Genomic DNA, 27321 nt, shown 5'->3' on the forward strand with positions numbered 1-27321 from the left:
TTCCTTTTGGTACTAATAAGCCCATCAAGACGATGAAGGCTTTTCCTGTACCTAAATGTTTCGGTAATCAGATTAAAGGAGAATGGGAGCATTCTAAACGTACCTTTACTATTTCCAAGCGTATTGCTAGACGCTATCCGTTTGAGGAATCCATCATTAAGAAATGGACGGTACCACCAGTCGTGGATCCGCCTATTTCCAGGCTGAATAAAGCCACGGTTATTCCAGTGGAGGACACTTCGTCCTTTAAGGATCCGGTGGATTGAAAGATGGAAGCAGAGTCCCGCACCATCTTCTCTCTGATAGGGTCAGCTTTTAGACCAGTAATTGTTATTGGTCTAGTTTCCCAGACACTTACGGAATGGGCGAAAATGGTACGCCAAGATCTTAGGGGAAAAGATATTCCCCAGGAGACATCTGATTTGATGGAACAGATTATACAAGGGCTACAGTTTATCTGTGACGCAGCCTTGGACACTACTCCCTTATTAGGGCATGCATCTAAGACAGCGGTGATCCTCAGACGTGTGCTATGGTTAAAATGCTGGTCAGCTGACCTAGGTTCCAAGAAGACCTTGACAAATCTCCCCTTTCAGGGGAATCGTCTATTTGGGGCCAACCTAGATGAAATCATTAAGGATGCCACTGGGGGCAAGAGCACTTTTTTGCCACAGGCTGCTAAAGCTAAGGGACCTCGCAACAAGCGAGGACCTTTCTTTACCGCCCATAAAGGGCGCCCGGCTGGTACTAGCGGGAAAGGCAAGACTCCTCCAGGAGGGTTCAAGAAGGGCTGGTCGGACAAGCAAAGGACCAACCCAGCCAAACCCGAAGCAAAGGAGTACACAGCCTGAAGGTGCGCCCCCACCCGGTTTCAGGGTGGGGGGACGTTTTCACCGGTATTCAGGACATTAGATCGAGCATCAACCACTACTACCGGTGCGATTCTTCCCTTCCAACATTTAAGTACTACAGGAAGCGGTAATTACCGTTCCCTGAATAGATCTTTTCCTTTACCCTTTCCTAAGATTAGTCCCGATACCTCACAGGAATCGGATCTGGTTGACCAGATAGGCCAAGTAGCCTCTAGTCGGGTGACTTCGGTCCCTGAGGTTCAACCAGAAAAGATCACCTTTCCTGATAACTATCAGGTATCTGATAAATGTGTGGGAACAGAAAACGACCAGACTTTCTCGGATGGTCGGGGCCAGATACCTCTAGGGACGCCTGGTTCAGATCCAATCAGCGCCAGTGGTCCTAGAAATTCTAGGCTGGCCTCCTCAAGCCGGCCTGGCCGACTTGGACATGTTAGTCGTAGACGTTCCGTGGGAACTTCGTCTCAGGGAGTGTCTGTGGTCTCAAGGACCAATTTACCATCATGCTTTACAGTCGCTGGGTTTAATGGCCTGGCCATTGAGACCCAAGTACTGAAGGACAGAGGTTTGTCAGCTTCAGTCATTCCTACCCTTATTAAAGCAAGGAAAGCGACTTCCAGCAAAGTCTATTATCACACATGGAAAACTTATATTGCGTGGTGCGAATCTTTAGGATTTCCTCCACGTACCTATTCGGTGTCTCGAATATTGGCCTTTTTGCAACAGGGGGTTGAGCAGAAGCTAGCCTTGAGCACCATCAAGGGTCAAGTTTCAGCATTAGCAATCTTCTTTCAGAAGCCTTTAGCTACCAAATCCTTGGTGCGGAATTTCATCCAGGGGGTGCGGCACCTGGCTCCTCCACACCGCGCGCCCTTACCGCCTTGGGATCTTAATTTGGTTTTGTCGGTTCTACAGAAACCTCCCTTTGAAAACATCAGGGAGATTCCCTTGCTTACTTTATCCCAGAAGGTGGCCTTCTTGGTGGCTATTACTTCTGCTCGCAGGGTGTCAGAACTGGCTGCATTATCATACCAGTCCCCATACCTAGTGATTCATAGGGATAAGGTAGTACTTCATCCTAAGCCATCTTTTCTTCCCAAGGTGGTTTTCAGATTTTCATCTGAATGAAGATATTGTACTACCTTCCTTGTGTCCTCAGCCCAAGCATCATCGTGAACATGCGTTGCATTCCTTAGATGTGGTTCGGGCAATCAGGGTATACCTGAAAGCTACGGAATCATTCCGTAAGACGGATTCACTTTTTGTGATCACGGATGGCCCCAGAAAGGGTTTGCCTGCATCTGCCGCGACCATTGCCAAATGGATTAGACAAACGGTGGTACAGGCTTATTCTATTAAGGGTCAGAGTCCTCCGTTCCCTGTTAGGGCGCACTCCACTCGAGCGCTCAGTACTTCCTGGGCCTTTCGCCATCAGGCGTCAGTGGTCCAGGTATGTAAGGCGGCCACCTGGTCGTCAGTACATACCTTTACAAAATTCTATAAAATTGATGTGACGGCATCGGGGGATGCCTCATTTGGCCGCAAGGTTTTGCAGGCCGCAATTTGAGGAGACCGGTGGTCTACCTCGAGGGTTTTTTTCTGTTTGAAAAAAAAAAAAAATTGTTTTCTCTTTTTGTTGAGTCTCATCATTAAGGATGAGCATTGTAAACTTCTAGTTGGCACCGGTTGGGCCTTCTAGATTGGGATTTGATTTCCATTTTCCCACCCCTCAGTTGTGATACTGCTCTGGGACGTCCCGAAGGTGGTGTATCACCGAGGACTACGTCTGTCAATGAGCGCTAGAGAAAAATGGATTTTTGTAAAATCTTACCGTAAAATCCTTTTCTCTTAGCTCATTGACAGACTTAGTCCCCGCCCCTCTGTTTTTTTGAGTTGGGTTAAAATCTCTAAAGACTGCTTTTTCACATAACTGATTTGCTGAGGCAGAGAGAGAGAGGATATACCCTCTGGGACTGCCCCTGGGGTGTGGCCAGAGCTTTTTAATTTCCTGTCTAGTCCTGCTCCTGTGGAGGCAACATAACCCGAAGGTGGTGTATCACCGAGGACTACGTCTGTCAATGAGCTAAGAGAAAAGGATTTTACGGTAAGATTTTACAAAAATCCATTTTTTTTACATGTAATCACTTCTTGCTTAAATGTGTGAAATGCCATGTACTTAATGCCTGTTTTGGCTTGGTGTATATACTGTACATACAGATGGTGCCATTTAATTTCCCTTGAAAGTGTTGTGAAAGTCATCAGCACTCATCATTTTATTGTAGACACTATGGGGTTGGTGTACTAAAACTGGAGAGTCCAAAATCTAGTGCACCTGTGCATGGTAGCCAATCAGCTTCTAATTTCAGCTTGTTCAGTCAAGCTTCGACAATAAAACAAAGAAGCTGATTGGTTTCTATGCAGAGCTGCACCAGATTTTGAACTCTCCTATTTTAGTAAATCAACCCCAGTGCCACAGACCAAATGCCAAAGTTTTGGAGCCTTCAGGGTCCCTTCTTCAAGGCTGGCTGCTTCTGCAACTGTGGCTGTCTGTGAAAGGCACATTAACGGTTTAGCTGGCTGCTACCAGCTTGTCATAAGATCGAAGTTGATTGATTCCAAATTGCTGTATCTGGCAACAGTCACTGTCAGAAACCACACTGTCACAGCTCTGATATGGGATGTTTATTAATGCAAAGACCATGTGTGCTTGCCTTTACAACCAATCAATTACCCTTTTCATGCATTTTCATGCTGTATAAAAAATAATTGGCTTTCCACATAACATGTAAAAAATATTCATCAGGGATAGTGGTGAATTCATGTATTTGTTTAGGATTATTAAAGCAGAACTCCAGGCAAAACTGACAAAAAATAAATAGCCCATTTATGATAACATAAAAACAGCTTTTGCTGCAATATTCACCTTCAATACAAAGATTTCCTATGTAGTACTGTTAACCAGCCTCATTCAAGCTACTTTCTCTGAGCCCATGTCATCCTGGACTCCTACTAGCCAGGGACTGGACAGTGAAAGGAGAAGCAGCACAAGAATGAGATCATCCATATCACCCTGCTTGCTCCCCTGTCAGCATCCTCCTTGTGCTGCTGTGCTTACATGTAAAAATTACTTCTAATTTTGTATTAATAATTACAGAGCTGCATTCATATGTGTCTTTTATATCTGCCTAGAGTTCAGCTTTAACTAATGCAAAACTGAACCTTGCATGTGTCTAGGGTGGAAGAAGCTGTACACCTCATTTACTTCCCTGTGTTCCATCCAGTGATGGTTGCTGTCTGTTGTTTCCTCATCATTGTGGGCATGCTGGGTTACTGTGGAGCTGTGAAGAGCAACTTGATTCTTCTTGCCTGGGTAAGCTGAAATTTGTTCTTTCACCTACATTTTCAAAATGATAGAGTTTCATCTCAGTAATAACCATTCTAACATCAAATAGCATTTCTAAATCAGTATTTGTATACTTTCTTCTGCAGAAACAGAATATGTTTTCAGATGTTTTCTGTATTTTTTAGGCGACATCATTTTTGCACTAGTTTATTAAAGGATAAGTTCACCTTTTAACAAAAAATAGTAAATGCACATTTTTTTGAAGGTAAAAAAAAAATGTGCATTCGTTACTTTTTGTTTATGAAGCTTCGAAAGCATTGCAATGCCATGCCGGTGTTCCGTGAAAAAACCCTACCCGTGAAAATTCCCTACCCTCGTCACTTCCTGTGCACGTACGTTATTGAACAGCTGAGCAGCTTAGCAGTGCGCATGCTCACAGCTCCGGAGGGTAGGGAATTTTCACGGGGTAGGGTTTTTTATCGTTCCACCGCATCAGCTTACTAAAGGTAAAGCGGCGGGTGTATGAAAATATAAATCACGGAGATCTAGGCTCCGTGATTTATATTTTCATAGACCTGCCCCCGCTTTTACATTTAGGAGCCGAGATCAGGGAAGTCACAGGGGTAGGAGCGGAGATGATTTCATGTTGCAGCGGAGATGTTTTAATGTACCCGCGGCAACAGCTGATGCGGTGGAATGTTAAAAAACCCTACCCCGTGAAAATTCCCTACCCTCCGGAGCTGTGAGCATGCGCACTGCTAAGCTGCTCAGCTGTTGAATGACGTATGTGAGCAGGAAGTGACGAGGATAGGAAATTTTAACGAGGTAGGGTTTTTTAACTTCCAATAATTTTTATTGAAATGCAAGTGCTAGAAAAGCTGCTAATCAATAAAAAAAAACTCCCAGTATGGCTGGATTCCAAGATAGATTGAGAGCCGATCGCCCCGGGGCACCCCTAATGGGCTCATACTGTGCCCCAGAGAAAAGCGGCTAAAGACAGCTGAGAGAAAACATTGAGGAAAACAGCCTTTGTCTCTAAAAACCTGAAGGGAGGAAAGGTAATTTCTGGCAAACCCCCAAAAAAAAGTATGTATTAGCCAAGAACTACCAGTGTAATTATGGTACGAGGTACGACATATGCCTCATATACAGACTTAAACGTGGAGCAGGATAGAGCAAGTGGTAGGAAGAAGAAGATTTGAAAGAGGAGAAACATCAGACGGGGAAGGAGAAAAGGAGGGGTTGGAAGGGAGAGAATAGAGAGGGAGTTGAGCAGAAAAATCCCATGGTCCAATCCCACCTAAACCATAGATGGGTATCAAAACGGAAAGAAAAGGGTAAAACCCCAAGAAAAAAAGGGAAAAAGTGTCTTTCCGACCGAGCTCATCTTAAAGTGTTACATTCACAAATGTCGCCCAGGGTTCCCAGACTGACTCAAATTTTGCCCTAGAATCATTCAAGATACTGTACATCTTTTCTTGGGTCATTATTCATGGAATTTTACGCTTTGCAACCAGGAAGGAGACCGTAGACTGTTTCCAATGCTTAGTTATTGTGATTTTAGCTCCTAGGAATATATAAGAAATGAGAATCCCGGTGTGCTTGGGGACCCTGAGAGGATGATGGCCTAGAAGGGCATATATCGGTGATTGCTCAAGCGAAACCCCTGTAATGCGTCGTATTGTGTGGAACATCCGGTTCCAAAAAGAACGGATTTTTGGGCATTCCCAAAAAACCGTGTAATAAGCTCCCCAGAAGATCACAGCGAATGAAGCAGACCGGGGGCGAGTTAGGGAAAATTGTCACCAAGCGGGAAGGTACCATGTACCATCGCATCAACATTTTAACATTAGCCTCCATGAGGCCCACAATGTGGATCCCACGAAGAGGTAGGGTTTTTTAATGTTACACCGGTCTGCTGCAGATCCTGTACAGGCAAGCAGATACAATCTGACAGGAAAAAAGAATGAACTATCACTCCACTCCACAGTGCCATGGTAGTTCATTGAAAACTTCAAGCCAACAGCTGCAAAGGCTGCTGGACCTTGTAGTTTTCCTTTCACAGAACATTGTGAATGAGTGACACGGCCAGGAGGGCGGAGCCCCACTCGGGCACTTTTTTTAAAAACTGTGTAGAAGTCTGTTCAGAACATGTTACATGTTACACCCTGAATATGGTGTGAACTTATCCTTTAATTTTCAATTTTTTTGTAAAACTTTTTGTGCAATATAAACAGTACGGTTCTTTTGCACATTTTCATGCATGAGGCTGAAGACCAGAGGTGATAAAGAGCCAATCAAACCTCCTAATATTGCCAGTCTAAAATACTTTGTAAACAGCAAATATTTCTAGCTCTAGTCCTAAAAATGTAGTAGACTTCCCCCTGCCCTGATCTTTCTGCTTTTTACTTCCATATTCTCAAGCACAATTTGGGGAAAATTTGGATACAGTACCTTGAAATGGGATAAGATGACATAGCGTAACAGGCTCCTCATTAATATTTTTCATGGCAGTATTGGAAGTTTATTATGAGTTTCAAGCTTCACAACTGTGACAGGTTGAAAGTGGTGTGTGGCGTGCTGGGCCTGCTACTGAGGGAGGTCCAGCATTCACTGAACATTAATTGTTGACATTTATTACTTAAGGGTGCAGACTTAACTATGCAGGGTTCACAAAGAACTTCTGCTGCAAGCACCATATGATTGTCATCACAAACATAATATAACATGTAATGGACACGATATTGCCATTGCAGCAATTATATACTCATGTTACATGAGTTACAATAAATTTTCTATAGTTGTTTGGCACTTCTGTAGAAAGGCGGTCTGAGAATGGTGCTGCCTGGTTATTTTCTGTGTATTTCTGAGAGATTGTCTGGAATTTGGAGTTGGCAAATGTCATCCTGCAGAACAGAGATTAGGCAGCTGTGTTAAGCTTCCTTCTCTGGGCTTTAGTGACCTTTGCCCAGACTCATCATTACATTAATTTATTGTGTGCAGATAAGAACTAATTTATATTTTGTGTTATCTGGCTTCCTTTTTCCTCTGAGAAGTAACAGGCAACCCTCCTCATTGTTATGAGTACTGCTGTATGGACCTAAATGTGTTGAATATGTTTAGTGATAAACTTGATTCAGTATAACAGTTTTTTAATACACGTCTTATAACTCTCTATATGATGTAGTTAGTAAAATGCTTCAGCATGAACTGTATTTTAATATTGAAACACCAATTTACCAGATGTACAGTGTCATTTGAAAATGACTCACAATGTTTACAGCTGTGACCAGCTCAGAGACAAAAGAGTACTATAGTGTGACCTATTGCTGTTAAATCTTCCGTTCCTTCACTGTGCCTCCTATCACAACAGAGACTTATACGAAGCCAGCACTATAGTTACTTTATGGCTGCTAGCATCTCTAACCATAAAAATATACACTGAAAGTTTTTACTTAGCAAGACTTTTAAACTGCTATAAACGTCTCTTTGGCCATGGATGCATGCAGCAATGACTGAGGCATTTGTTCCCTGTAAGCTGTTAGTGTGTGAAAATGGAGAGGTTGCTGATCTGTAGAAGAGGGTAGTTGAGACTGAGCTAGATTTACATTTTGCCCCTTCCCCACTTTTTAGGGAAACTGTCTTGTGGTTTCCCCCTTCCCAACTTTCTTGTTTCCTGCCACTATGCTCTATTTATTCTCCATTGGTGCTTAATAAATCCAAGTATATCCTGAATAAAAGAGGGAACAATGATGCAGAGACTTCTGAGTTTGGCTTTGCGGATTAAAATGAGATTCTAGATACACTGTTATGTATGTGTTCACTTGTTGGTATATTAGAAAATGAATGGTGATGCCAACAAGACTTTGTTGCAAGAAAATGAAATATGTGCTTGTTTATTCATGCATAATATAGATACATGATGACAGTATTAGAGAAAAACAGTTATATCCATTTAGGCAATGAGAAGTATTACTTTACTACAAATAAGTAATGGTTGTATTGTTGTATGTTTAAAAAAAAAAAACAATATTCCTTCCATGCAGGAGTTTTTTTTTTTTACCAAATGTGAATAATCTTGAAAGCTGTTGTCTATAAATGAAAACATCAACAGTTATACATATTGTGTTCTGATGTACAAGGGGAGCATATTTGTCAGTGTCTTAAAAATGACCAAATACGCATCTCCCAACCATTTTCTACCTTGCTTTCTTTTTGTTGCAATTATGGTACATTATTTTTTTGACAACCATGACAACCATTTTAAAGTTTGCAAACCCTCTTGGATGTACAGTGAGGGAAAAAAGTATTTGATTCCCTGCTAATTTTGTACGTTTGCCCACTGACAAAGAAATGATTAGTCTGTAATTTTAATGGTAGGTTTATTTTATCAGTGAGAGAATAACAACAAAAATATTCTGAATAACGCATTTAAAAAAGTTATACATTGATTTTCATTTTAATGAGTGAAATAAGTATTTGACCCCTTCACAAAACATGACTTAGTATTTTTTTGGCAATCACAGACATTTCTTGTAGTTGGCCACCAGGTTTGCACACATCTCAGGAGGGATTTTGTCCTACTCCTCTTTGTAGATCCTCTCCAAGTCGTTAAAGCGGTAGTATCCCGCTTTTTGACATTTTTATCTACAGGTAAGCCTATAATAAGGCTTACCTGTAGGTACAAATAATATCTCCTAAACCGGCATGGTTTAGGAGATATTTACAGTGCATGCAGCCGCTCTCGCGAGCGGCGCATGCGCTCTGAAGGTCCGGGGGGACCTTCAATTAAGTTGCCGGGAGCTTGCCGGAAAAATCACTCCCGCGCGCATGCGCGGGAGTGACGTCATTGCGGCTCCGGCCAATCATCGCGCCGGAGCCGTCTCTTCCGGCCAATCACCGCGCCGGAGCCGCCGAACCCGGAAGAGACGGCGAGGGATCATGGCAGCGCCCGCAGCGATGTCCGGGGGTCTGTGTCGGGGCTTCGTTCTAAGGTAAGTTACACATAATGGGCTAGTATGTGATGCAACACTAGCCCATTATGCCTTTGTCTTGCAGGTTTTTTTTTTTTTTTTTTGTTCTAAGGGTTTACACCTGCTTTAAGGTTTCAAAGCTGACATTTGGTAACTCGAACCTTCAGCTCCCTCCTCATATTTTCTATGGAAATAAGGTCTGGAGACTAGGCCACTCCAGGACCTTAATGTACTTCTTCTTGAGCCAGTCCTAGGCATCATTTCTTACTTCTTGATACCAAAGAGCTTGATCTTCTCTGACCACAACACTTTCACCCAGTTCTCCTCTGAATCATTCTGATGTTCATTAGCAAATTTCTGATGGGCCTGTACATGTGCTTTCTTGAGCAGAGGGACCTATGCGTGCGCTGCAGGATTTCAGTCCTTCATGGCATAGTGTGTTACCAATTGTTTTCTTGGTGACTATGGTCCCAGCTGCCTTGAGATCATTGACGAGATTCTCCCATGTAGTTCTGGGTTGATTCCTCACCGTTCTCATGATCGTTGAAACTCCACGGGGTGAGATCTTGCACAGAGCCCCAGACCGAGGGAGATTCACAGTTATTTTGTGTTTCTTCCATTTGCGAATAATCACACCAACTGTTGTCAACCTCTCACCAAGCTGCTTGGGGATGGTCTTGCAGCCCATTCCAGCCTTATGTAAGTCTACAATCTTGTCCCTGATATCCTTGGACATCTCCTTGGTCTTGGCCATGGTGGACAGATTGGAATCTGATTGTTTGATTGCTTCTGTGGACAGGTGTCTTTTATACAGGTAACAAGCTGAGAGTAGGAGCACTCCCTTTAAGAGAGTGCTCCTAATCCAATCTTGCTGATTGATAGGGGATCAAATACTTATTTCACTCATTAAAATGCAAATAAATGTATAACTTTTTTGAAATGCGATTTTTTTTAAATGTAATTTGTTGTTTTTCTGTCTTTCACTGTTTAAATAAACCTACCCAAAAGATTATAGACTGATAATTATAACGGATAACATCAGCTGGTGCTACCTCTGGTGTGTACAACCAATCCAACCACATCCCATCAGATTTTTCGGTGCAACCCTGTTGCTGTTATGCAAGTTTCTCCAATCTAACGAAGGTGTTGACTTCTCTGCTCTGCATTTTTGATAGTGGGAAGGGAAGGAAATAAGCTTTCTTACTAAAAATAATAGACTTTTAAATAATGCGTCGAACTCTGAATCAACCACTTCACACCGGAGTCCCCAGTAAAAGTCAATAATTACACCTCTATTCCCCCTGTCTTATGGACAACTACAAAACTCCTAACACAATCTGGTCTTAGTACACAATAAAATAACCACCGATTTAATACAAGCCGAAACTTGGACTGCCATTCCTTAACCACTGCCCGACCACCCGCCGCCTTTTTACTGCGGCAGGGTGGCTCTCCTGCGCTAACCGACATAGATCTAGGTCAGTCACGCGCGGGAAGCTAGGGGGCAAGCACGCCGCCGCCGGCACGCTCTCTCCCCCACTCAGCAGCGGGGAAGCTGATGCGTGGGTCAGGCGGCTCCGATTTCTGCCTGACACCCTGGATCACTCCCCGCTGAGAGAGAGAAGGATGGTCGGCTGTTGTATACACAGCTAACCGTCCTTCTCCCTGGGATGATCATAGAGCCCATGTGATCCTGCGATATAGCATCACATGTCTGTATGGCCATCTCAGAAGCCACGCCCCCCACAGTTAGAATCACTCCCCTAGGGTCACATTTAACCCCTTAATCACCTATACTATTAACCCCTTCCCTGCCAGTGTCATTATTACAGTAACAGTGCATATTTTTAGCACTGATTACTGTAGTAATGTCACTGGTACCCCACAAGTGTCAAAAATGTCAGTTAGGGGTCCGATCTGACCACCGCAATGTTGCAGTCCCGCAAAAAATCGCAGATCGCCGCCATTACTATTGAAAACAAAAAAAAAATAAAAATTACATAAATCTTACCCATAGTTAGCAGACATGATAACTTTTGCGCAAACCAATCAAAATACGCTTATTGCGATTTTTTCCCCAAAAATATGTTGTAGAAAACAAATTGGCCTAAAATGTTAAAAAATGTAGATTTTTAATTTTTTGGGGGGGGGGGGGGGGGGGAATGTCATATAGCAGAATGTGAAAAATATTGTTTTTTTTTTCAAAATTGTCGCTCTTTTTTTGAGCACAGTTGATCAAATACCACCAAAATAAAGCTCTATTTGTGGGAAAAAAAGGACGTAAATTTTGTTTGGATACAGTGTCGCACGACCACGCAATTGTCCGTTAAAATAACGCAGTGCTGAATCACAAAATATGGCCTGGTTATTAAGGGGGCAAATCCTTCCGGTCTTAAAGTGGTTAAAGGGAAGTAGAGTTAACTTATTTCTCAACTTATTCCAATCCTGAGAATTTATGAATCTAGCAAACAATGTTTTCAAGTGAAGTTTTAAAGCATTCCCTAAATGGTGCCTGTCACTATTGGGCAACCTCCTGTGTTTGCAATGCAGCAGGCCGCTGCCCAGCATGGGACTCATAGTATACTATGCTATACCCCTACTATAGTACTAGTGCCTACTATAGTGATTTCCAGCTTTCAGGGAGGATCCCACAGGTATGATATATACATATTTACATTGGTTAAAGCCGGACTAATGTAACTATCTAAAATATCCATACCCAAAACTCTTCTTTAAGTGTTTTAAATCTGACAAAAAAAGGATAGGCTTTGGAACTGACTATACTAGATGGTCTAGACCAGTGGTCTCCAAACTGTGGCCCAGGGGCCGGATGCGGCTATTTGCTTGCCTTTATCTGGCCTTTGGTGCACTTTTCCTCCCACTGATGCAAGACACCATTCCTCCCACTGACATCAACAATAGGGTATAATACCTGTTACTGACAACAACAAAGCATTATATCTCACATTGACACCCAACAGTAGGGCACTATTTCTCCCACCAACATCGATGATGGGGCATTATTCTTCTTACTGACACCAACGATGGGGCGCTATTTCTTCCACTGGCACCAACGATGGGTGTCAGTGGGAGGAATTCTTCCCCCTAATGCAGAAGATGCACAGTTTACTCCCACTGTCACCAAGACAATTTCTACTCCCAATGGCCACAGTCCGGCCCCCCTCAAGTCTGAAGGACAGTAAGCTGGCAAATTGTTTAGAAAGTTTGGAGACCCCTAGTCTACACTCTTTTAGGGAAAGGTATCCTGAAGGATCCCAAGAAAGCCCTCTTAAATGTTAAGCGTATGCATTGCACAAAAATCCAGTTTCACCTCCTTACTTTTTATTTTTCAGCAGCAAAAGAAGTTCTAGCCAAATCTTGACAGTGCTCCATACCTCCTATTAACACAGATGAATAATTAAATGGCATGGTACCTCTTGACTGAAAATATTTCTGCATATTACATAAATTTGAATGGGTTTAGAGCCTCTGGATTGAACAGTATATATACCTAGGGGCTTTGACTGTTCACTCTTGATCATCTTTTTTGAATTATTTAGGCCTGGTTAAACAGTGACCTACAGTTTGTCCACCCCTGGTGGATCACCCCTGCTCCATATCCTAGATACCTCCCCAGTTTGCCCACCTTCCATGCTAAATCTTTACTTTTTTAGCGCAATCTAGATGTTTTATGAGATTTCTTGTTGGAGTTTATGGTAAACATGGATTATGATTACGGTACTTCTGGTTCCAGACCACCATTGTATCACACCTTAATTACAGTATGTGTAAACACCCTCCTTGACTGAAATTGTACTTGCTGTCATATATGCTTATAAATCCTTGAATAAAAAACGTATTGGGCTTGGGTTCCATCTGCTGCGGTGCGAGACACCACATGTAATTCGCACAGGAATGGTGTATGGCTCAAATCACACCGCATTTGCACCAAACTGGTGCAAAACCCTTTTTTTTGTTCACTCCCATGCAATCCGATTCTCCATGTTGTGCTGCATTTTGCAACCCGATTGCAGGGTGTCGTTAACATAACATATACTCCGCAATTGGTTTACATGGATGGGTTGCGAATTAGATGCTGTAATTGTAGCAAATTCTCTGTGAATTTGCACCGCATCTAGTGTGAACCTAGGCTGAAACTGAAAAAAGCTATGCAGGCAAGGTTTTGGCTGAGTGTAATCTGCAGCATAAACATTAATACATGGTAAAATTACTCCTTTTTACAGCTTTATTGTGTTGTTTGACTTGCCCCAACAATTCCAAGGAGTCAAGTACTCTGCTAGAGTAAATGATTTTGCCACAGCATGCAATTGGGGCAGCAAATATGCAAGAGAGTGGTGGCAGATGCAGAGCAGTATTTATGCCTAAATATGTTGAAATACCAGCGTGGAGTGCAGCACTAGTCCTGATGGTCTTCCTACTGTACCTTAGGCCTATTTGGCTGTGGCTGAGAATGGTAAACATAATTCAGCCTCTGCATTAGGTCCATTGGTTTTAGGTTTGCTCATACAGTGGGTACGGAAAGTATTCAGACCCCCTTAAATTTTTCACTCTTTGTTATATTGCAGCCATTTGCTAAAATCATTTAAGTTCATTCTTCTTCCTCATGAATGTACACATAGCACCCCATACTGACAGAAAAACACAGAATTGTTGACATTGTTGCAGATTTATTAAAAAAGAAAAACTGAAATATCACATGGTCCTAAGTATTCAGACCCTTTGCTGTGACACTCATATATTTAACTCAGGTGCTTTCCATTTCTTCTGATCATCCTTGAGATGGTTCTACACCTTCATTTGAGTCCAGCTGTGTTTGATTATACCGATTGGACTTGATTAGGAAAGCCACACACCTGTCTATATAAGACCTTCCAGATCACAATGCATGTCAGAGCAAATGAGAATCATGAGGTCAAAGGAACTGCCTGAAGAGCTCAGAGACATAATTGTGGCAAGGCACAGATCTGGCCAAGGTTACAAAAAGATTTCTGCTGCACTTAAGGTTCCTAAGAGCACAGTGGCCTCCATAATCCTCAAATGGAAGACGTTTGGGACGACCAGAACCCTTCCTAGAGCTGGACGTCCGGCCAAACTGAGCTATCGGGGGAGAAGAGCCTTGGTGAGAGAGGTAAAGAAGAACCCAAAGATCACTGTGGCTGAGCTCCAGAGATGCAGTCAGGAGATGGGAGAAAGTTGTAGAAAGTCAACCATCACTGCAGCCCTCCACCAGTCGGGGCTTTATGGCAGAGTGGCCCGACGGAAGCCTCTCCTCAGTGTAAGACACATGAAAGCCCGCATGGAGTTTGCTAAAAAACACCTGAAGGACTCCAAGATGGTGAGAAATAAGATTCTCTGGTCTGATGAGACCAAAATAGAACTTTTTGGCCTTAATTCTAAGCGGTATGTGTGGAGAAAACCAGGCACTGCTCATCACCTGTCCAATACAGTCCCAACAGTGAAGCATGGTGGTGGCAGCATCATGCTGTGGGGGTGTTTTTCAGCTGCAGGGACAGGACGACTGGTTGCAATCGAGGGAAAGATGAATGCGGCCAAGTACAGGGATATCCTGGACAAAAACCTTCTCCAGAAGTGCTCTGGACCTCAGACTGGGCCGAAGGTTTACCTTCCAACAAGACAATGACCGTAAGCACACAGCTAAAATAACGAAGGAGTGGCTTCACAACAACTCCGTGACTGTTCTTGAATGGCCCAGTCAGAGCCCTGACTTAAACCCAATTGAGCATCTCTGGAGAGACCTAAAAATGGCTGTCCACCAACGTTTACCATCCAACCTGACAGAACTGGAGAGGATCTGCAAGGAGGAATGGCAGAGGATCCCCAAATCCAGGTGTGAAAGACTTGTTGCATCTTTCCCAAAAAGACTCCTGGCTGTATTAGATCAAAAGGGGGCTTCTACTAAATACTGAGCAAAGGGTCTGAATTCTTAGGACCATGTGATATTTCAGTTTTTCTTTTTTAATAAATCTGCAACAATGTCAACAATTCTGTGTTTTTCTGTCAGTATGGGGTGCTATGTGTACATTCATGAGGAAGAAGAATGAACTTAAATGATTTTATCAAATGGCTGCAATATAACAAAGAGTGAAAAATTTAAGGGGGTCTGAATACTTTCCGTACCCACTGTACATTTGCATGTTTTGCAGTTACTATGTGATATTACATTCAAGCTATCATTTTTTTTTAAATTTATTTTTATTAAATTTGAACAAACCAACTAGTCATACAAAAAAAAAAAAAATAGAAAACAATCTCAATATCAAAGTCCATACTCTATAATTAGGAAAAGAGAGAAAAGAAAGAAAAAAAGAAAAAAAAAAGAGAAGAGAGAAAAAAAAAAAAGAAGAATGATATATGAAGTATAATTTCTCAACATCTTAGCACAGGCTGGTCCATTTAAATAATAAATATACATATTTTAAAGGGATTACTACCAAAAACTTTTCTCATCTATGTCCTAGAGTGTTAGCACAACACCTCAGTAATCAGACCTGCAAAGCGTCTATTTTTAATCTTCCCAAGGTTTGTGCTATTTCCGCCCTTAAGTACCAATCCGTGTATCTAAAGGGCTTCATAAAATGTTGAATATCCCCGTCCGTAAGTTCCTGCTCTATAAAGAGTTTCCATTTGTCAAAAAACCTTTTGGTATAAATATGATGCTGTAGGACTGTATCCATGCGTTCCTTATACATTAGCGACCTAAGCTCCGTCTTAAGGACAGATAAAGTGGGAGGGTTAGGTTGGATCCATGATTTTAAGATTGTCCTTTTGGCTGCCAAGAAGCATAAATGTGACCACAGAGGGACAGTGGCCAGTGGGCTTGCGTGGTCGAGAGTGTTCAGCTGATTGATTCCAAATAACATAAGATGCGGAGACTTCCATAGACGGGTATTCATTACTGTATTGGCATAATGGACCACCTTGTCCCAGACATCATTTTTATTCAGACAGTTTTCAAATTCACGTTTTCCATTTAGATTTTTTCCAATACCATATTTACCAATGTATCTCAGGAATAGAATGCTAATAAATATGTTGATGATTGATGATGATTGTATAGTTGACTTTTGGCTTTACTCAATGTTAAATATACAGTATTTTACAATAGATAGGCATACAAATCAACTTTTGTTTTGTTTAGTTTACATTTAGTAAGCACAGACTGAGGACACTGTTTTCTACTTAGATGGGATGTGAGAAGCCGCGGATGTCAGAAGCCACCAACTCCCATTTTCTATAGAATAATAAATATATTTTGGAACATATCATTCATGGTGCACAGCCTGTAAACCTGAGTAAAGATAAACCGGCTTTGCAAGCTTTCCACTGTCCTAATCAGCGTATTATAATAAGCTGTGGATATAATGAAATGAAACCTGTCTCCCTGGGAAATAGGATCTGTATATTGAAGCAAGCACAACACCTGCCTACATCAAATGTTGTTATCCCAGCCTTCCATTCAAATGAAAGAAAACTAGAAAGGACAAACACAATTGCTTCTGGAAATACAAAATACGCCAGTGATCAAATTTAAATAAGTTTCGGTTCATAGAACAATATTGGTCACCAGTATACAGAACTAACAACTTCCAGTATTTACAGCTGTGTATTTTTATTTTAAGGTTCTGGCATGTATGCGCTCCATGCTGCTGCTTATTAAGACCTTTTCTCCCATTATACTACACCATTTTGTCAAATTAGCTTTGGTCAAACATTATTTTTATCACAGCATTGCACTGTAACTTTAATCAGCTGTTCATTATAAAACATATCACCCTAGCAACTCTTTTGAATGCTACACAGTTTTTCTTTGAAGAGACACAATCTTTGTGGTGTACTGTTAGTAAATAAAAAAGCCCACCTCTCGTTTATGTAAAAGGCAACAGACTTCTATAGGGGAACAATTTAATGTGTTATTCCAAGAATACTTTGCTATGTTAAGGAGGTAATACACTATAAAAAAATTTTATTTGTGTACTGGCTGAGAAAGATTTGTTTTTCTTTATCTCAAGACATTCTGTGTTGCACATAAATATGTTAAATATGTCTTATTATAGGGGTATTTACTAAAGAAAAATATCAAAAATGTCTTCAAAAGGATGGATGGTCCAGATTTTATAAGCATATGATAAGTCTTTACATACACTTCTTAAACTATTATACCAGCAGGAAGAGCTAGCAGAATGGGTCATGTAGCGCTTCTTCTGGCACTCCTTGTCACCATAGGTCAAAGCACCAGCACATTATGGAGCTTCAAGATAGTGTCCAAAAAATGTAATAAATTAGTCACATCACAACAGTAAATTGTGATGTTAGGGAGCCATGCAGGACCATTTCCACAGGCATGTGATCCTAAACGTCACAATTCACTGCTGTGATGTGATAGTTTTTAATATACTTTTGTAAGCTATGTTGAAGATCCATGGTGTGCTGGAAACACAGTGTCTCACAAAAGTGAGTACACCCCTCACATTTTTGTAAGGCCTCTTTCACACGGCCGCTCCGGTTTTTTTGTCCGCTGCGGCACTTTTTTTTCACTTGTGTCACTTGTGTCATCCGGTCCGTATGTCCGCATATCATCCCATCCGTTTGCGGATGATATACGGACATAATGCCTGTCTATTTGGATTGCGGATGTCAGCGGATGACACCGCTGACATCCGATTTTGCTTCCTTTCCGTTTTTTACACGGAAGAAAAATAGGGTTCTGTTCCGTTCCAAAAAACGGAACAGAACTGAAAGGACGAAAATCGGATGTCAGCGGATGGTCATCCGCTGACATCCGCAATCCCATTGACATGCATTATGCCGTATTTCATACGCAAAAAAATGGGATGAAACATGGACATAAAAACAGCGCCCATGTGAAAGAGCCCTAAATATTTTATTATATCTTTTCATTTGACAACACTGAAGAAATTACTCTTTGCTACAATGTAAGTTAGTGAGTGGACAACTTGTATAACAGTGTACATTTGCTGTCCCCTCAAAATAACTCAGCACACAGCCATTAATGTCTAAACCGCTGGCAACAAAAAGGAGTACACCCCTAAGTAAAAATGTTCAAATTGGGCCCCAAAATGTCAATATTTTGTGTGACCACCATTATTTTCCAGCACTGCCTTAACCCTCTTCAGCATGGAGTTTACCAGAGCTTCACAGGTTGCCACTGGAGTCCTCTTCAACTCCTCCATGACGACATCAGCGAGCTGGTGGATGTTAGAGACCTTGTGCTCCTCCACCTTCTGTTTGAGGATGCCCCACAGATGCTCAATAGGGTTTTTTGTCTAGAGACATGCTTGGCCAGTCCATCACCTTTACCCTCAGCTTCTTTAGCAAGGCAGTGGTTGTCTTGGAGATGTGTTTGGGGTCGTTATCATGTTGGAATACTGCCCTGCAGCCCAGTCTCCGAAGGGTGGGATATCATGCTCTGCTTCAGTATGTCACAGTACATGTTGGCATTCATGGTTCCCTCAATGAACTGTAGCTCCCCGGTGCCGGCAGCACTCATGCAGCCCCAGACCAGGACACTCCCACCACCATACTTGACTGTAGGCAAGACACGCTTGTCTTTGTACTCCTCACATGGTTGCCGCCACACACGCTTGGCACCCTCTGAACCAAATAAGTTTATCATGGTCTCATCAGACCACAGGGCATGGTTCCAGTAATCCATGTCCTTGGTCTGCTTGTCTTCAGCAAACTCTTTGTGTGCTTTCTTGTGCATCATCTTTAGAAGAGGCTTCCTTTTAGGACGGCAGCCATGCAGACCAATTTGATGTAGTGTGCAGGGTATGGTCTAAGCACTGACAGGCTGACCCCCAAACCCCTTCAACCTCTGCAACAATGCTGGCAGCACTTATACATCTGTTTCCCAAAGACAGCCTCTGGATATGACGCTGAGCACGTGAACTCAACTGCTTTGGTCAACCATTGCGAGACTGTTCTGAGTGCAACCTATCTGGTTATACCGCTGTATGGTCTTGGCCACCATGCTGCAGCTCAGTTTCAGGGACTTGGAAATCTTCTTATAGCCTAGGCCAGCTTTATGTAGAGCAACAATTCTTTTTTTCAGATCCTCAGAGAGTTCTTTGCCATGAGGTGCCAACTTCTCCGCATGGACTGTAACATAGTCCTCTCCATTGACTGGGGCTTGGACAGATGCTGCGTGCTTTTGTGATCACTGCTAGTGGCCTGCGCACCAGACTTAACAGGGGAGGACCCATCACCTGGGAACAGCTCACTTGCCCAGTCACTGCTGTCCCATCAGGTAGGATCTCTCTGAGCACATGAAGCTGGGATGAGCTGTCATTTATACTCCCTGGGCATATCCAGGAGCTCAGGGGATGCTGAGAGCCCAGAGGATTGTGGGTAGTTGAGTTAAAGGGACTTGCACCTGAATCTGGATAAGGCGGCAACCCACTACACTCCACCTCACTTGAACTTGCTATTCCAGGTGAGTTCACAGACTATACAAAGTCCTCTTGTGCAAAGCTTTCAGGTTGTTTCCCAAAGTTGTGCCTCTGAGAGGATCTCAAGGGTTGAGGTTCAGGCTCTTCTCCAGGAGCAGGCAAAGGTACATCCTCACTTTCAGGCCTCTCAGTAGACAGTGGGTCAGAGGGCTCCACAGCAGGAGTAGGAACCTGAGCTGGACAATCATTGGGCTGCACGGCATCGTCTGTACCCGTAATCTCTCCTGAGAGACTTGGAGGTAGCAGTGGGAGAACAGGAAGTAGCCACCACTGATTCTCTGCTGGGGCTGCTACTAGTGGCTCTGAAACCTGTTCTTCCGGCTATCTAAAGGAGCTCCCAGGAATCTGCCTGTAGCTTCTAATAGTGTTAAGGAGCCTGCGGTGTAGCTGTCTCGGCCTGTCTTGAGTACTTTCCTTCTGGATGTCATAGACTGGCACTCCTGGGATGAGTTGGCGTAACACAACTCCAGGGACTTGCTCCCATGGAGTTTGTAGTTTACCCTGCTGGTGTGCACTTTTGCGCCGTATCAAGGACTCCGTCTCCAGGTTTCAGGTCATAGACCTCAGTTCCTGAATATTCTTGTTCCACCCAAGTTTGATCCTTTACGAATTGTTTAACTTCTGACAGGCGTCGCCTCCACTCTCCACACTCCAGTTCCTCAGTGGGGACAACACCCCATAGATCTGTGGGTCCCCCCAAGAGTATGGCCAAACATCAGATGGTAAGGAGAGCGACCTGTCGCTGAGTGTACAGCATGGTTATACTTCCAAACCACTTCAGCTAAGTAATGGGTCTATCTGGTTCGTTTCTCACGGGCCAGTCCTCCTAACAGTTGTATCAGGGTACGATTAAACCTCTCACATGCTCCATTACCCTGTGGGTGGTATGGGGTTTTATGTGTCTTTTTGACACCTAAGGCACAACACCACTCCTGGAAGAACTCACTTTTAAAGCAAGTCCCTTGATCTGAATGTATCTTCTGAGGGCAGCCATAAGGGAGACAGAAGTGCTTCCACACTGCTTTGGGCTGCAGTCTTTGCAGTCTGGTCACGAGTTGGCACAGTTATTGCAAACTTAGTAAAGTGGTCCACCATAACAAGGACATGACGATTTCCATCTTCCGACATGATGAGGGTGAGAAAATTCAACTGTCAGTACTTCCAATGGGGCCGACGTGTTCCTAGCCATGGGAGGCTCCTGGGCTTCAGCCCCCTTTGTCACATATCGCACAGTGCCGACATATCTTATCGATCAACTGGAACAGCCCCACACACATGGCTTGCCTTTTGAACCAGGCAAATGTCTTGTGGACACCCCAATGTCATCCTTCCACATGGATTCCTTCAGACACCTGTCTGTATCACTACAGCCAGAACATCCTGCTCGCCTCCTCTCCTTGCGGTGGATCTCGGCTGTTATATCCTGTAGTTCCAGAGCGTACTGCGGAATGGATTCTCCCACTCTCGGCCTTTTACTGATAAAGCGAGCCCTAAGATCCCCTAATGCAACCGTTTGGGTGTGCACTGCTTCCAAGCATCTGATTATCTTGTCTAGGGAGTCCTGGTCCTCTGCTGGAAGGTGCAGAATTAACTTCCTTGCTTCCCCTTCAAGGGCATTAATGGCCAGATCTGCCTGCTGTGTGAGTGGGACCCCATATGACTGGATCAAACCCCGCAATCTCCTAATCCAATTATCCAGGTCCTGATCTGGTTCTGTTTACTTAGGCAGTTGTTGTGGTAGCAATCCTGCCAGCAATAGGGAAGCTATGGCAGACTGTTTGACTCCCTCAGTGCCGCTGCAGACTGACTCTGCCATCGTGCTGCTTCCCTCACCACTGACTGACATGGCTGATCTTGTTTGTGACGCCAAGTATTATGTAATGGTATCAGCTAAAGGATCAGACCAGTGGTGATGTGCAATTTCTACTTTACTTAACAATAAAAATCAACTTAGTGTACACAGGGGATCATTTGAACAGGGGTTTCCAATACAAAACGATAATATGAACAGTAGGGAAACAGAGTTAGAACATATGAAAACAATTCTACTGCAGTTCTACTAATGGCCACTGGATGGCAGCAGAGTGTTCAGTTTACTGATAGAATAGAGAGCTAAAGAAATCTCACGTGTCCAAGATAGTAATCTTTCATTCAGCAGACTGTGAGCTGAGGGGATTTCCTGCTGGCACAGACTTCACACTGGCACTGCTGATGCTGACTTTGGTCAGGAGGCTCTGGGGGCTGTAGATAGGACCAACCCACTGCTTGGACAGCTTCCCCACATGGACTGTAACAGAGTCCTCTTCAGTGACTGGGGCTTGGACAGATGCTGCGTGCTCTTGTGCTCACTGCTGGTGACCCACACACCAGAAATAACAGGGGAGGACCCAGCACCTGGGAACAGCTCACTTGCCTAGTCACTGCTTTCCTATCAGGCAGGATCTCTCTGAGCACAGTAAGCTGGGATGAGCTGGCATTTATACTCCCTGGGCGTGTCCAGGAGCTCGGGTTGCTAGGAGCCCAGAGGATTGTAGGGAGTTGAGTTAAAGGGACTTGCACTTGAATCTGGATAAAGGGGCACCCCACTACAGGTTATCCTGGCAGGGCTATTGGTCTGAGGTATATTAACGCTTTCTTGTGCTGCTTATGATAGAGTAATGCTTCAGTATCAATGACTGCTATGCGTTGTATGGCTGCTATGCGTTTATTGCCTGCTTTGGGCTGCTAAACGTAGATGGCTGCTATACGTTAAGTGCTGCTATGTGTTTAATAATTATTATGCATTAACCTGTTATATATAAATGCTGGAGGGAAGTTCAGAGCTCTGCTTAAGTTTACAGTGCCTTAAGTAATTTGTATTTTACACATCTATTGGTAATTACTAGCTCACAATAGCATATAGGTCCATTTGCTGCTTCAATGTCTGCAGATGGATGTGTGGATGGCCAATGAGGGTGTATTAATGCTAATGTCCTAGCCAGTACTTCCAGGTATTTATTATGACCTCAAACCTGCAGCTCATGTCCTTGAGGTATGAACTTTCCCAGAGACCAGCCATGATCATTAGGGTGAGGGTCAGGTAAGTATACTATCCTAAAAAAAGAAATAAAAAAAGAAAATGTGCGCCAGTATGGATGGTAAAACCCTCCAGCCCTTAATACCAGCAGCACTCCCCAAAGGAAAAGAGGCAACTTGTTCCTTCAACAGTGACAAGTACTCTCTGGCTCTGAAGAAAACCGCTATACATTCAAGGTGCTGCCAGGAGGGGCAGACTAAAGGAAATGACCATAAGAACCATCCTGTGCGGTATGGGGAGTGTAGTTAGCTGACGTGCCCGCCAAGATGCTTTGCCAAGTTGCATATCAGGCAGCAGTAAACAAAAAGGCAGATGTTTTGACCCCGTTTACTTACCGCTTTAAGACCGGAAGATTTTACCCCATTCCTGACCAGGCCATATTTTGCGATTCGGCACTGCGTTACTTTAACGGACAATTGCATGGTCGTGCGATGATATACCCAAACTAAATTTATGTTGCCAAGTTGCATATCAGGCAGCAGTAAACAAAAAGGCAGATGTTTTGACCCCGTTCAAACTGACTGGGTGGATCTCTAGTCACTAACGCTCAGGTACTAAGCCAATTAGACAGCTAAGTTTGTTTAACCACTTTACCAACGGAGGATTTTCCTGCTTTACGTCCAGGCCACTTTTTGCAACTTGGCACTGTGTGACTTTAACTGACAATTGCGCGGTCATGCAACTCCGTACCCAAACGAAATTTTCGTCCCTTTTTTCCCACAAACAGAGCTTTCTTTTGGTGGTATTTGATCACCTCTGCGCTTTTCATTTTTTGCGATATTAATAGAAAAAGAGCGAAAATTTTGCGAAAAAATTGACATTTTCTACTTTGACAGTTAAAAAATATCCAATATATTCAATTTTTGTCATATATTTAGGCCACAATGTATTTAATGAATCTTTATTTAGTGTAACATGAGTACAGATAAGAATGATACAACAACAAAAGTGTGGGGGAGGGGTGTTAGCGAAACAGTGCCACACCCCAGGGGACATAAAAGTGCATCCTGGTAGCAGCAATTATCAGCACAATATAGTGCAAAAACCAGCATTCATTGGAAAATAAAGGGCGGCCTGACAGGTGCTACGCGCCACAGTCAACTTCGGACGTCCGTGAGTCCCAGGGGATGCAAAACACAGCCCGGGGGAGCCCCAGGCCGAGGCACACCGCAGGGGGAGGGGGGGTGACAGCCTCCATGAGACCACCCCCAGTGCGGCGCCCCCAACCGGCGCCCCCCAGGCACCCCCAACCACCGCAAACGGGCAGTGGGAGGATACCCAGCAACAGAGTGGGATCACACGGAAGAGCTGCACCACCCTCAGGCCAGCTCCATGAGCAGAGGGGCCTAAGGAGAGGGAGACACAACATGATTAACTCCGGCAGACCACCCAAAACACTCACAAAGTCGCCCACTTGAGGTAGATTGGGCAGCATGTAGGGAGGAAGAACAAATAGAAGAATCCAGAGACAGGGGATACCAAGGAGAGGAAAACAAGAAGGAGACGATAGGGAGAGAGAGGGGGAAGAGGGAGGCCTAGGGAAGGAGAAAAAAGAAGGGGGAAAGAAGATCGTACCTGCCAGAATCTGGAGCACTGCCAGCGCCGCGCCCCCACGAGGTCCTCCCGTCCACCTGAAAAGCAAGGACAGCCTACGGAAAGGGGCCTAAGGGCCGGGCCGGGGAAGGGCTGCTAGGGACGGATCGGCCAGCACTAGCAGGGCATGATCAAGGCTCGAGGGCACCATGGGCGGGTCACCCGAGTGATTAGTCCACGGTCTCCATCTCGAGTCATTGCGCTCCCTTGTCCCTCGACATCTAGCGACCCAGTCCTCTGCATCTCTGATAGTTTCCACCATCCGCCGCCACTCCGTCCTGCCCGGAACCTGCGGCCGCTTCCAATATATCGGGATCAATCTCCTCGCATCGTTAAGGAGATGGGGTAGCAAGCTACGTCTATAGCGGCTGAGCGGCATGCAGGGCAGGTGCAGGAGAAAATGGAGGGGGCTAAAAGGCATGTCTAGGTCCAGGATAGTTTTGACCTGTTCCCGTATGTCGTGCCAAATGGGGGCGATCACCGGGCACTCCCACCACAGATGAAGCAGGGTACCGACACCGCCACAATTTTGCCAACATGCAGAGGAGGCCGAGGGATAGATGCGGGCTAAGTCCGCTGGTACCCGGTACCAGCGCGTCAGGAGCTTATAATTTGTTTCTTGCATCTTAGAGTCTGCTGAACTCGAGTGAGTCAGTTGGTAAAGACAAGAAAGCTGGGCGTCAGTAAGCTGTATTCCCAGGTCCTGGGCAAAATGTATTTAGCTACATGTCTTTGACAAAAAAAATCTCAATGAGCGTATTTTTAACCGCTTTAAGACCGGAAGATTTTACCCCATTCCTGACCAGGCCATATTTTGCGATTCGGCACTGCGTTACTTTAACGGACAATTGCATGGTCGTGCGATGATATACCCAAACTAAATTTATATCCTTTTTTTCCCCACAAATAGAGCTTTCTTTTGGTGGTATTTGATCACCTGTGCGATTTTTACTTTTTGCACTATAAACAAAAAAAGAGCGAAAATTTTGAAAAAATAACAATATTTTTCACAATTTTTTTATATGAAATTCCCCCCAAAAAAATGTAAAAATCAACATTTTTTAACATTTTAGGCCAATTTGTTTTCTGCTACATATTTTTGGTAAAAAAAATCGCAATAAGCGTATTTTGATTGGTTTGCGAAAAATTTATCGCAGCTACTAACTACGGGAAAGATTTATGTCATTTTTATTGTTTATTTTTGTTTACTAGTAATGGTGGCGATCTGCGATTTTTTTTTTGCGGGACTGCGACATTGCGGCGGACAGATCGGACCCCTAACTGACATTTTTTACACTTTTGGGGGTACCAGTGACATTACTACAGTAATCAGTGCTATAAATATGCACTGTTACTGTAATAATGACACTGGCAGGGAAGGGGTTAACTTTATTGGTGATCAATGGGTTAAATGTATGCCTGCTGCTTACTGACGTGTGTGGGGAGAGGGGATTGTGTGACACAGGCACAGATCGCAGGTTCAGCTATGCTGAATCCTGTAATCTGTCCCTGCCTGTCACAGAGGAGATCCGCCCGCTTTGTTTACACAAGCGGGCGGATTTTCTCACTCGATCCCCGACGTCGCTGGATGATAACGAGCCACTTTGCCGCAGTACGCTCAATGTGAGCGGTCGGCAAGTGGTTAAAGGGTATCTCTGCCTCAGAAGCATTGGGCCAAGGAGCTTTCTTCAGATTGGCCAGATGTGTCTTCATGCTAGCAGGGGATGCAAGATCCTTTTTATGAAGCCTAGCTTTACTTCAGAGGCAGTTGGCCACTGAATCTTCATCAGACTAACCAAAATTTCCAGTCTGCCAGCGAATGATGCAATATCCTATGCAGAGGCATGGAAACAGCAATATGGATTTAGAAATTAGGTTTATTCTACCATTAGGTAGTGTTGTGTGGCCTTCTTGGGAGTTCACTTCAGTAGCCAAGGCTATATGGTTCTCAGCAGAAGAGTTGAAGGCAAACTGGACCAGTAATAAGTCTCTGTGGTGTGTGATCCCTGAGTGAATTTAAAGTGACCAGCGATGCAGTATGCTGTTCCTCTAGTGTTCTGTGTGGTTAGTCAAGCCCTATGGCTTAACCCACTGACTGCATATGCCTCTTTCTAAAGTGAATCTACTGCTTTTCAAGATGGAATCAATGATGTCTAGATTTTGGACTGATGCCTTAGGCTAGTCAATGGTTCAGTGGTAAATTGGCACAAGAAGAGGTCTCAGTGTGGGCTAGTCCTGGGGGCTATGGGGGGGGGGGGGAGGGGAGGGGGAAAAAACAGGGGTCCCAAGTTCAGGGGGTAGCTGTCCACTGTAGCGGCTGTCGGCGAGAAAGACAGAAGTGATCTCTGGGGGGAGACAAGAGGAAAGAAGCACAGCGCCTTCTAAGTGCAGCAAGACATTTATTGAAGAAGTAAAACAGTATCACACTCACATGTTTTAGGTGAATGAGAGGCAGTACAGCAAGATGTGTGTGTCACCTGGGGCATCACTGGAGCAAGTCCTGGTGGTGGAGGCAGGGGGTCCCGATGAGAGAGGCAGGGGGGTTCCTCCGTTTGTGCAGGGGCAGCCTCGGTGGTGTCCGTGGGTTCCCCGTCAGTTGGTGGAACGCTGGCACTCGTGGGTCCTGGGATCCTGACGTCACTCCTGGTGGTGATGCGGGACTGAAGAAGGAGCGCATGCTCTGCAAACGCGTCGCCGTAGCGTCCCGCATCACCGGCAAAAAAATTATAATTGTTTTCAAAATTTTTTACAAATAAATATCTGAAAAGTGTAGCGTGCATTTTTATTCAGCCACCTTTATGCTGATACCTCTAATTAAAATCTGTTGTAACCAATTGCCTTCAGAATTCGCCTAATTAGTAAATAGGGTCCACTTGTGTGTAATTTTATCCCAGTATAAATACAGCTGTTCTGTGAAGCCCTCAGAGGTTTGTTAGAGAACTGTAGTGAACAA

General features: G+C 43.9%; 1 protein-coding gene across 3 annotated transcripts in view; it reads left to right on the forward strand.

Annotated features, from left to right (window-relative positions):
• Positions 1-27321, forward strand: part of TSPAN12 (tetraspanin 12) — a 314722-nt gene that overhangs the window by 108260 nt on the left and 179141 nt on the right. For all 3 annotated transcript variants that reach the window (XM_082255661.1, XM_082255660.1, XM_082255659.1), the window contains exon 4: positions 4107-4242. In XM_082255661.1, the coding sequence (XP_082111787.1) occupies positions 4107-4242 (136 nt within the window). The remainder of the gene's footprint in view (positions 1-4106; positions 4243-27321) is intronic.

Source organism: Pelophylax lessonae, assembly GCF_965119305.1.
Source record: "Pelophylax lessonae genome assembly, chromosome: 4".
In the NCBI taxonomy this organism is placed as follows: Eukaryota; Metazoa; Chordata; class Amphibia; order Anura; family Ranidae; genus Pelophylax; species Pelophylax lessonae.